This window comes from Salmo salar, chromosome ssa12 (assembly GCF_905237065.1).
Source record: "Salmo salar chromosome ssa12, Ssal_v3.1, whole genome shotgun sequence".
Classification (NCBI taxonomy): domain Eukaryota; kingdom Metazoa; phylum Chordata; class Actinopteri; order Salmoniformes; family Salmonidae; genus Salmo; species Salmo salar.
Window position 1 is genome coordinate 14,067,339 of NC_059453.1, and position 12,662 is coordinate 14,080,000.

The 12,662-nt window shown below is 46.2% G+C and overlaps 2 protein-coding genes and 1 long non-coding RNA gene across 5 annotated transcripts in view; 2 read left to right on the forward strand and 1 right to left on the reverse strand.

Moving 5' to 3' along the window:
• The window catches only part of LOC106564264 (DENN domain-containing protein 1B), a 33,142-nt gene extending 30,732 nt beyond the window's left edge, over window positions 1-2,410 (forward strand). For all 3 annotated transcript variants that reach the window (XM_045690778.1, XM_045690776.1, XM_045690777.1), the window contains one exon: window positions 76-2,410. In XM_045690778.1, coding sequence (XP_045546734.1) covers window positions 76-1,194 — 1,119 coding nt within the window. In that variant the 3' untranslated portion in view covers window positions 1,195-2,410. The remainder of the gene's footprint in view (window positions 1-75) is intronic.
• LOC106564262 (uncharacterized) lies at window positions 2,402-5,685 on the reverse strand. Its single transcript, XR_001319452.2, has 3 exons — window positions 5,443-5,685; window positions 3,585-3,676; window positions 2,402-3,492 (listed from the first exon to the last, which is right to left on the reverse strand). It is a non-coding gene; the product is annotated as an uncharacterized lncRNA (long non-coding RNA).
• A 987-nt stretch (window positions 5,686-6,672) lies between these two features.
• Window positions 6,673-12,662, forward strand: part of LOC106564261 (histone chaperone asf1b-B) — a 9,848-nt gene continuing 3,858 nt past the window's right edge. Inside the window, exons 1-3 of the mRNA XM_045690780.1 lie at window positions 6,673-7,160; window positions 10,586-10,701; window positions 10,907-11,083. Coding sequence (XP_045546736.1) covers window positions 7,052-7,160; window positions 10,586-10,701; window positions 10,907-11,083 — 402 coding nt within the window. The 5' untranslated portion in view covers window positions 6,673-7,051. The remainder of the gene's footprint in view (window positions 7,161-10,585; window positions 10,702-10,906; window positions 11,084-12,662) is intronic.

The following is a 12,662-nucleotide window of genomic DNA, read 5'->3' on the forward strand; positions in this document are numbered from 1 at the left end:
ACACACACACACACACACACACACACGGAAACATCCCAGACACAGACCTCATCTCCTCACCGTGTGTGTCAACAGAGGGGCCTGGCCACTCCCAGTCAGGAGAGTCTAGGCGTGTCCATCGGTGGGAGTGGCAGTCTGCACAGCTGGAACCAGGAGGAGGGGCTACATTACATGGGGGAGGGGCCAGAACAGACAGATGATTCTGATTGGCTAGGAGAGGGACAGGCGTTGTCAGAGGAAGCATCAGAAACACCTCAAGGGAGAAGAGAGGGTGGGAGGAGAGAGGAGGAGCGGAGAGAGGAGGGAAGGAGAGAGGAGGAGTGGAGAGAGGAGGGAAGGAGAGAAGAGGGGATGGAAAAGGGGTTGGTGGAGGCAGAGGACCTTAAAGTGAGGAAAGAGGTGGGGATGGAGAGATGGAATGTTCTGAGGCAAGGAGGGCAGGATGAACAACGGATGGAGGAGAGGAAGAGGGATGAAGACATCACTATGGAGCCAGAGATTCAGTCTGAATGTATGGGTGAGAATGGGAAGGGGAAAGAAGTGGAGGGAGAGAAAAAGAGAGAGAAGATGCAGAATTACAGAGGTCAAGACCAGCAACAAGGAGAGGAGAACCAGGGGCAGGGGCAGGAGAGAGGCACCAAGACACCAGGAGAGTTACCCAGGAACAGAGGCCCAAGGCCGGGTACTGAGTCTAGGGCCGGAGCCGGGGCAGTGGAGGACAACCAGGGAGAAGGGGACAGACTCACCCCCAAAACCACTGATTTTCCTGGGCCTGAGAATGGCACAGCAACCCCTGCTTCTAAACAACCCCTGGGTCAGCTAGAAAGAGAAGAAAGGGGGGAGGAAATAGAGGTGGGACCCACGCCCCTTTCTCCCGGTGTTTCATCTGCTGTAGCACTGTTCCAGTCACCGGCCTCCGTGCAAACCCTCCATGGGAAGGCCCAGACCAGGGGCTCGCCTAAACCCAGTAAGCCCAGCAACACACCTCAGACCTGGGACACTATACAGAAGAGCTGCCCTCAGGAACCCAACAACACCCAGGTCTCAAATAATGACAGAGCTGGACCTGTCATAGCCACACCTGTACTGACTACGCCTATAAATAACCAATCAGAACCAGGGGGGAACACCACAGTGCAGGAAGACCCGCCCCCTGTCAAGGTGTCTGAGCTGAAGAAGAGATTTGAGGCTTGATGATTGGTGCAGGACTGTTTGAGTGGCGCATAGCTCAGCCAATGATTTTGCAGTTTTCAAAGACTGAGGCACTTGATGTCAGAGAAGAAATTGGGATGGGAAGTGAAACTCAGGAACATGAAGAGCTCTGAATGTTGCAAGTAGAAATAGAATGAATAGAATTGACACACTCCCATATTCTAACCGACAGACAGTAATTCCGATTTCTATCGGAACATTCTGTAACATTCTTATACAGGTCTATGATATAATGCCAAAAGTTTTTCCCAGGGTGCATTGCTTGGAAGCAAACGGGGAGGGACCTTTCTGAATTTTTTCAATAGAAACACTCATTTTAATTGGAAAATATTTTCAGTTTGGATTAAACTGTTACCACTGCAAAACGTTTTGATACAACGCTAAACATTTTGCTAAATTATGCAACTATTGAATATCAGTTGTGGAAAAAGTACCCAATTGTCATACTTGAGTAAAAGTAAAGATACTTTAATAGAAAATGACTCAAGTATAAATGAAAGTCAAACCGGTAAAATCCTACTTGAGTAAAAGTCTAAAAGTATTTGGTTTTAAATATACTTAAGTATTAAAAGTAAATGCAATTGATAAAATGTAGTTAAGCATCAAAAGTAAATATAATTTCAAATTCCTTATATTAAGCAAACCAGACAGCACCATATTCTTTTTTTTCTTCCAGATAGCCAGGGGAACACTCAGACATCATTTACGAACTAAGCATTTGTGTTTAGTGAGTCTACAAGATCAGGTAGTAGGGATGACCAGGGACGTCCTCTTGATAAGTGTGTGAATTGAACCATTTTCCTGTCAAAATGTAACGAGTACGTTTGGGTGACAGGGAAAATGTATGGAGTAAAAAGTACATTATTTTCTTAAAGAATGTAGTGAAGTAAAGTTGTCAAAAATAGTAAACTAATGTGGGGGATAACCAAAAAAAAAAACGACTTAAGTAGTACTTTACACCACTGCTGAATACACCCGTGATCATGTTACATGACATCCAGGATTCAGTTCTGTCCATCCCTCTGACTGATGTCGCTGGCTGTATTGTCCTTAGATGACCAGCAGGTGGGGCTTGTGGAACATGAATACATTAACTCAATGCACTGAATACACACTTGAAGAATTTTTTTTTTTTTACTAAATCAAATCTTTTTCTCCTGGATGATATTAAATGCACTGAATAAATGGATGTTTTATACTTTTTGAGAGGAGTTTTATTTTTTTCACATGGATAATATCATCAGAAGTGCATTAGAAATCATTCATAGTGTCTTACTCACCATTCTCTTCATTTTCAAGATATAAAAACACACACTAATGTTTTATACAAGGGATAAACTTAAATCATGGTTTGTATACATGTAACAGTATAACTGCCATAATAAAGAGAGACGTTTTGCATATAGAGGAAGTTTTAAATTCCCTTTTCTCTGCATGACTGACCAAATCAACAACTAGTCCACCTACAGGTAAACATGTCAACAACTAGTCCACCTACAGGTAAACATGCCAACAACTAGTCCACCTACAGGTAAACATGCCAACAACTAGTCCACCTACAGGTAAACATGCCAACAACTAGTCCACCGACAGGTAAACATGCCAACAACTAGTCCACCGACAGGTAAACATGTCAACAACTAGTCCACCGACAGGTAAACATGCCAACAACTAGTCCACCTACAGGTAAACAACACACCCCTGACGGGGCATTCACCTGTTGACACACGGATGACAACATCAGCACAGTTGGAGAAACTGGAGAGAACATGGAACATCCACCAGGCATGTTCTGCCATATTTAACAAGACACTTCATATACAGATACCTTTACACAATACATACAAAACATTGTTACCAATAACCCATTCTGGCTTCATGTACAGGGTAGAGGAGAGGGAGGCAATGGTAGTGACAGAGAGAGGGAGGAAAAGAGAGAGTTTATGTGTGTGTGTGTGTGTGTGTGTGTGTGTGTGTGTGTGTGTGTGTGTGTGTGTGTGTGTGTGTGTGTGTGTGTGTGTGTGTGTGTGTGTGTGTATCAGATGAGTCTCTCCTCCTTGGGCAGGGGCAGGCCTGGTCTCTCTGCCCCCCGTGGTCTTGTCTGTTTGCTCTCCTCCGCACTGGGCCGATACATTCCCTCCATCCTTCTCTTCTTCCTGATCACACAGCCCATCAGGGCCAGGGCCAGACACAGCAATAGGGCCAGACCTGGGACTAACACAGACCACAACCCCCACGACGGCCTTGGTAACCACAACACCATTTTCATGACGACGGGCCCTGAGTCAGTGAGAGAGGAGGGGATGAGAGAGAGAAGCAGGTACACAGGCAGACAGAAACACAGACAATAGGTGGACGGATGTCTCACTCACCTGAGGGTTAGAGGTGACACTGCTGGTCTCTGCTCTCACATCTGGACCAATGGGGACACAGCAGCCAGACTGACAGTGAGGGGTGCCTGTCTCTAGAGAGACAGAGTGTTGGAGAGCATCAATGAGCCAGGCCATATCAGTGAATTCAGCCCCTTTGAGGCAGTTTAGCTGTCTGTCACAGTCTATGGAACACATCGGCATAGAAACAATGGCAGTGTATCATGGGTAATGTATCATGGGTAAATTCTGACCGACTGATCTACAAATAATATTGAGTAGTTATTTGTGATCCAAGGTGATTTGTAGATCGGTCAGTCTCGACAGTCAGCTGCAATGTCAAACGGGTCAAGAAACAGTCTGAAACAATGTCTCTCAACCGGGTCCAGAGACGGTCTGAAACAGTGTCTCTCAACCGGGTCCAGAGACGGTCTGAAACAGTGTCTCTCAACCGGGTCCAGAGACGGTCTGAAACAGTGTCTCTCAACCGGGTCCAGAGACGGTCTGAAACAGTGTCTCTCAACCCGGTCCAGAGACGGTCTGAAACAATGTCTCTCAACCGGGTCCAGAGACGGTCTGAAACAGTGTCTCTCAACCGGGTCCAGAGACGGTCTGAAACAGTGTCTCTCAACCCGGTCCAGAGACGGTCTGAAACAATGTCTCTCAACCGGGTCCAGAGACGGTCTGAAACAGTGTCTCTCAACCCGGTCCAGAGACGGTCTGAAACAATGTCTCTCAACCGGGTCCAGAGACGGTCTGAAACAGTGTCTCTCAACCGGGTCCAGAGACGGTCTGAAACAGTGTCTCTCAACCGGGTCCAGAGACGGTCTGAAACAGTGTCTCTCAACCGGGTCCAGAGACGGTCTGAAACAGTGTCTCTCAACCGGGTCCAGAGACGGTCTGAAACAGTGTCTCTTAACCGGGTCCCAAATGGCACCGCATTCCTTTTACACTTGACTACTCTTGACCGGGGCCCATAGTCCACGAGATAAGGGTCAGTGTGTATATAATGGGTGTGGACCCAGGTGAACAGTAGTACACTACAAATAATAATAAGGGTACCATTTGGGACACATCCCCAGTCAGAGATGAAACAGCACAAACCCAGGGTTGGAGAGTCTGAACATTCCTAGCTGTGAGATAGTTAATGATCTACTCTGGGTAAACAATAGTACATGATCAACACTACACTGAAACCACGAGTTGAACAACATACAGGAAACGCAACGTATTTACTTTACTGTCCAAACAACCATTCCTAAACAACCACCGTGTGACTAGAACCTGAATACGGAATAATGAAATACATTTGAATATTGAAGCGCACATATTATCACGTTTACAATTATGCCTATCAAGTAAGATGAAACAACTAATAAAAACTCTAGGACCAGACCCATTTAAAAAAAACGACCAATTCTTGATGCTTTATTTTAAAATCTGCTCAAATTGCAAATTACCATTCCATTTTACGGATCACCTGTCAAAGTAACTATATAACTAAACTAATATTTGAATTCAGAGCGAAACCCAGCCACATACACACGTCATTTCAAAGCGCCGATAGAAGGAATGTCTGCCCAGCTGTTGGAATGCGACCGAGCCTGCTACACCTGTTTTCAGGTGCATCAATTGTAACGCGGTGCTGTTACAAAGAAATAAAACCAACCCAAAACGGTCTAAACACGGCTTTCAGCATTCGAAGCCTATCAAGCTAAGGTCCCACTGCTAAAACCAGCCTAGGCCTACTTTAACTACGTTTCAATAACACCTCTGCCAACTCTATCACGTCTGCACTACTATACGGACCTATCAAACAACACTGGCGATTGTTTAATTTAGGTGTTTTCCATGGACTTACCTACTGATTACAATGAGCTATTTTCCGAAGTCAATGGGCGGTATGAAACAGTAGTCCTCTTGGTGTAGACTAGCAATGTCCTAGGGCTATTTAGGAGATTTCTCGATTATCTTTAAAACTCCATTCACGGTGTCATTTCCACCACGCTCACCATAGCGTACCTGTCCATATGCAGATGAGGACCGTTGTCACATGTACCGCTAGAGCCAATCAGTACCTAGGACTGCTACCAACTGATCGCCTTTCTCTCTCTGTCTCTCTCTCTCTCTCTCACACACACACACACACACACACACACACACACACACACACACACCGTTGTGGAGAGAAAAACAGGCCTTCTATAGTCTACATCTTTAGCAAATAGTGTAAACAGTGGCAGAGGACTCTGGTCAAAATTAGTGCATTATATAAGGAATAGGGTGTTGACTGAAGGTAGACACCGTCTGTGAGTTCTATGCCGTGGTATAACTCATTGAAGCCTAATGCAGAGCGAATATCGACTGGAGAGGAGTTTTACCATTTAGGATTCGGAATATATTCTGTTAGAAACTGACCAGTCAATTTTGTACACAGTGACTGTCTGCCTATTCAGCTGTATGTATTGTTATGAAACAGGCAGGGAGTGTGGCTCGGACAGTCCATTTCCTGGCCCCAAGCCCAGTGCGCCATCGATTGTGCAACAAAAGTATGCTCAAGTGGCATAGTCGATATCAGCGCTTATAAACCAGGGTCGCTACAATATTCACACACACACAGACAGGGGGAGAACGGCTCGGCCGGGACAGAGCAAATGGAGTGGCATCGAACACCTGGAAACCATGTATTTGATACCATTCCACTCATTCTGCTCCAGCCATTACCACGAGCCCATCCTCCCCGATTAAGGTGCCACCAACCCCCTGTGTCACACACACACACACACACACACACACACACACACACACACACACACACAAAAGCTGGTCTTTATTTAAGTCACAATCCTGAGTGTGTGTTTCAGCAGAGTGCAACATCATCAGCTAATAGACGTTAATCACATGGAAATATTATCTCTCCTCAACTCATTGCTTTGTCATTGTGTTAATTGTGCAGCGCTTATGCTGCTACTACTGGAGGCCTACTTTCTGCAAAATCTCAATCTGAACTGTTCAGTCTCGTCACTAGATGGCAGCGTAAAGTTTATTGTTCAACCATCCTCAGTTCTACAGCCGGAAGAGAGAAGAAGAAACGCTGCTGGATTTCGTGACGTCACGCGGACCATTTCCGAACACACTGGCGGGAGTGCGAATGTTATCCTCTAGCTACAAAATAACCCAAAACCTGCCAAAGCAAGCTTTTGTTGAATTTATTTTGAAAACGAATCTAGCGCCAAGCAGGTGTTATATTGCAAGCAATTGAAATTGACAAAGTTTGCAGGAGAGAAGACGGTAACAACCACCAGAAGACGCCACACACGTATCTTTAGTCAAAGAGACGGAATTGTTAACGTTAGCTGGTTTATTATTTTCCCGTTCTGCCTTTATCTGCAACGTCAAGGGAGATAGAGTTAAATTCGATTCATTTTCAAATTATTCATCAGCTACGCTTTCAAGACTACTGAAAATAAATGGCTAAAGTTCAAGTGTTGAATGTCGCTGTGTTAGACAACCCAAGTCCTTTTGGGAACCCGTTTCAGTTCGAGATTACGTTCGAATGCATGGAGGATTTACCGGAGGGTGAGTGGTAACCTTATTCAGTTGCTAACTTCTTTTTTTGTTGTTGTAAAATCTAACAAACGTATGTAGATTACTAACTATAGTATTATTGTGTAATTATAATGTAGCTAACCGTTGCCTTTTAGGTGCAACAACAGTTTGCTTAAATGTACCTTTCAATTAACTTTACACGTATATGTTTTTATAGCTAACTGCTTAGATAAATTCAAATATGGTGGTATTGTTTGAGTAAATGAGCTATTCGTGTTGACGCTTCATCAGAATTTGGCGCCCGCGCGTATTGTTCACGTTTCCGGTCCTCCTCTGACGTCTGGGTGGACTCGGGCGGGTTGGTGCGCTAACAGAGTACCATGTCAGACAGTGGAACGACTTACCAATAAATTGTCTCTTCTCCTAGGTCATTTTCTATAACCGATAAATAGCTATTTCCACTAATGAGAAGAAACCTATCCTGCCCGCATTAAAGTGGAGGTGGTGGGACAAGACTTACTGAGTGGTTGTGTCTGAAATAGCAGCCTATTCCCTAATATAGTGTAGTCTCTGAGCTTTATGGGACCTGGTCAAAAATAGTGCACTAGTGAATAGATGGGTTTTAAACGTAGTGTGTGTGAAGTAAACTTCCTTAATTGTATTTGTCACATCTGCCCAAAACAACAGGTGTAGACCCGGCTCGGAACATTGTGTAGACCCGGCTCGGAACAATGTGTAGACCCGGCTCGGAACGTTGTGTAGACCCGGCTCGGAACGTTGTGTAGACCCGGCTCGGAACGTTGTGTAGACCCGGCTCGGAACATTGTGTAGACCCGGCTCGGAACATTGTGTAGACCCGGCTCGGAACATTGTGTAGACCCGGCTCGGAACAATGTGTAGACCCGGCTCGGAACATTGTGTAGACCCGGCTCGGAACATTGTGTAGACCCGGCTCGGAACATTGTGTAGACCCGGCTCGGAACAATGTGTAGACCCGGCTCGAACATTGTGTAGACCCGGCTCGGAACAATGTGTAGACCCGGCTCGGAACATTGTGTAGACCCGGCTCGGAACAATGTGTAGACCCGGCTCGGAACAATGTGTAGACCCGGCTCGGAACAATGTGTAGACCCGGCTCGGAACAATGTGTAGACCCGGCTCGGAACAATGTGTAGACCCGGCTCGGAACAATGTGTAGACCCGGCTCGGAACAATGTGTAGACCCGGCTCGGAACATTGTGTAGACCCGGCTCGGAACATTGTGTAGACCCGGCTCGGAACATTGTGTAGACCCGGCTCGGAACATTGTGTAGACCCGGCTCGGAACATTGTGTAGACCCGGCTCGGAACATTGTGTAGACCCGGCTCGGAACATTGTGTAGACCCGGCTCGGAACATTGTGTAGACCCGGCTCGGAACAATGTGTAGACCCGGCTCGGAACAATGTGTAGACCCGGCTCGGAACATTGTGTAGACCCGGCTCGGAACATTGTGTAGACCCGGCTCGGAACGTTGGGTCCTTTTCTTCCCAGTAACACCTTTAGGTCTCCCTTCCAGATAATCTGGATGTTTACTGTTGGGGCTTTTAAAGCAGGCCTTCAGACTCCTCATTTTTGGCTGACCTACCCTTCCTCCAAGACTTTGTTGATTTTATGATATGGTTTTGTATTTGTATATATAATTTAGTTTAACGTTTATTTTGATACATTTTATGCATTTTTGTATAATGAAAAGCGTTTAACCATTTTTATTATTATTTATTATTATTATTATTATTATTATTAGACTTACGGGCCATTTCCCAGCAATGCAGAATGAAAAAGTAAGAACAATTTCCAAAAAAGGAAATGGCCCAATTAAATAGAACATAAGACTATATACTAGGAGTATCGGTACCGAGTCAATGTGCAGGGTTACGAGGTCATTTAGGTAATATGTACATGTAGGTAGGGGTAAAAGTGACAAAGCAATTAGGATAGATAATAACAGAGTAGCAGCGTCTGTGTGTGTTTGGCGTCAGTGTGTGTGTGTGTGTGTGTGTGTTGGAGTGTCAGTGTAGCATGTGTGTTGGTAGAGCCCATGCAGTGTGCATAGAGCCGGTGCAAGAGTCTCAGTGCAATTAAAAAGGGGGTCAATGTAAATATTCAGGGTAGCCATGTGATTAACTGTTCAGTAGACTTATGGCTCGGGGGTAGAAGCTGTTAAGGAGCTTTTTGGACCTAGACTTGGCCCTCCGGTACCGCTTGCCATGCGGTAGCAGAGAGAACTGGGTGGCTGGAGTCTTTTGACAATTTTTAGGGCCTTCCTCTGACACCGCCTGGCATAGGGGTCCTGGATGGCAGTGGATTCGGCCCCGGTGATGTACTGGAGCGTATGCACTACACTCTGTAGCGCCTTGTGGTCGGATGCAAAGCAGTTACCATTCCAAGCGGAGAAGCAGCCAGTCAAGATTCTCTCGATGGTGCAACTGTAGAACATTTTGAGGATCTGAGGGCCCGTGCTGAATCTTTTCAGTCTCCTGAGGGGGAAGTGGCTTTGTCGTGCCCTCTTCACAACTGCGTTGGTGCGTTTGATAGGTCCTTAGTGATGTGGACACAGAGGAACTTGAAGCGTTTCCTGTAGTCCACAAACATCTCCTTTGTCTTGCTGACGTTGAGTGGGAGGTTGTTGTCATGGCACCACACTGCCAGGTCTTTGACCTCTGCCCTATAGGCCGTCTAGTCGTTGGTGTCAGGCCTACCACCGTCGTGTCGTTGGGAAACTTAATTATGGTGTTGGAGTCATGTGAGGCCGAGGTCATGGGTGAACAGGGAGTACAGGAGGGGACTGAACACGCACCCCTGAATGGCCCCCGTGTTGAGGATCAGGGTGCAAAATGTGTTGTTGCCTACCCTTACCATCTGGGGGTGGCCCGTCAGGAAGTCCAGGATCCAGTTGCAGAGGGAGGTGTTTAGTCCCAGGATCCTTAGCTTAGTGATGAGCTTTGAGGGCACTATGGTGTTGAACGCTGAGCTGTAGTCAATGAATAGCATTCTCACATAGGTGTTCCTTTTGTCCAGGTGGGAAAGGGCAGTGTGGAGTGCAATAGAGATTGCGTCATCAGTGGATCTGTTGGGGCGGTATGCGAATTGGAGTTGGTCCAGGGTGTCTGGGATGATGGTGTTGATATGAGCCATGACCAGCCTTTCAAAGTACTTCACGGCTACAGACGTGAGTGCTGCGGGGCGAGAGTCATTTATGCAGGTTACCTTAGTGTTCTTGGGAACAGGGACTATGGTGGTCTGCTTGAAACATGTAGGTATTACAGACTGGGTCAGGGAAGTTAATGTGTGTGTGTGTGTGTGTGTGTGTGTGTGTGTGTGTGTGTGTGTGTGTGTGTGTGTGTGTGTGTGTGTGTGTGTGTGTGTGTGTGTGTGTGTGTGTGTGTGTGTGTGTGTGTGTGTGTGTGTGTTTAGACCTGGAGTGGAAGATCATCTATGTGGGCTCAGCAGAGAGTGAGGAGTATGATCAGACTCTGGACTCAGTTCTGGTTGGACCAGTACCGGCAGGCAGACACATGTTCGTGTTCCAGGTGAGAGACACACTGAGTGACTGATACACACACACACCCCTCCATCTCTCTCTATAGTTCTCTCCTCCCTCTCTCTTTCTTCTCCTCCCACCTCTCCTTCCTCTCATCAGATCATCTCTTTATCTTCCTACCTTCTTCCCACCCTCTTTTCTCTCCTCTTCTCCTCCCTTTCTCCTTCTCATCACCCCATCTCTGTCTCCTCCAGGCGGATGCCCCCAACACCGGGCTGATTCCTGAGAGTGATGCTGTGGGGGTAACCGTGGCGCTCATCACCTGCACCTACAACGGACAGGAGTTCATCCGTATCGGTTACTATGTCAACAATGAATACACCGACCCAGAGCTCAGAGAGAACCCACCGGTCAAACCAGACTACACACAGGTAATATACACCCACACACACACCAGACTACACACAGGTAATATACACCCACACACACACCAGACTACACACAGGTAATATACACCCACACACACACCAGACTACACACAGGTAATATACACCCACACACACACCAGACTACACACAGGTAATATACACCCACACACACACCAGACTACACACAGGTAATATACACCCACACACACACACCAGACTACACACAGGTAATATACACCCACACACACACCAGACTACACACAGGTAATATACACCCACACACACACCAGACTACACACAGGTAATATACACCCACACACACACCAGACTACACACAGGTAATACACACTGATACACACACACACACACACACACACACACCAGACTACACACAGGTAATATACACACACACACACACACCAGACTACACACAGGTAATATACACACACACACACACACCAGCCTACACACAGGTAATACACACTGATACACACACACACACACACACACCACCAGACTACACACAGGTAATATACACACACACACACACACACCCAGACTACACACAGGTAATATACACACACACACACACACACCAGCCTATACACAGGTAATACACACACACACACACACCAGACTACACACACACACACACACACACACACCACACCAGACTACACACAGGTAATACACACCAGACTACACACAGGTAATATACACACACACACACACACCAGACTACACACAGGTAATATACACACACACACACACACACCAGACTACACACAGGTAATACACACTGATACACACACCAGCCTATACACAGGTAATACACACTGATACCACACACACCAGACTAAATACAGGTAATATACACTGATACACACCCACACACCAGACTATACACAGGTAATACACACACACCAGACTACACGCAGGTAATATACACACACACACCAGACTACATGCAGGTAATACACACTGATACACACACACACACACACACACCAGACTACACACAGGTGATACACACACACACCAGACTACACACAGGTGATACACACACACACCATACTACACACAGGTGATACACACACACACACACCAGACTACACACAGGTAATATACACACACACCCGACTACACGCAGGTAATTCACACTTATACACACATTCCAGACTACACGCAGGTAATACACACTAATACACACACACACCAGACTACACACAGGTAATACACACACACACCAGACTACACGCAGGTAATACACACTAATACACACAGGTAATACACACACACACCAGACTACACGCAGGTAATACACACTAATACACACAGGTAATACACACACACACCAGACTACACGCAGGTAATACACACTAATACACACAGGTAATACACACACACACCAGGTAATGCACACACCAGACTATATACAGGTAATACACACAGGTAATACACACACACACCAGGTAATGCACACACCAGACTATATACAGGTAATACACACTAATACACACAGGTAATACACACACACACACACACACACACCAGGTAATGCACACACCAGACTATATACAGG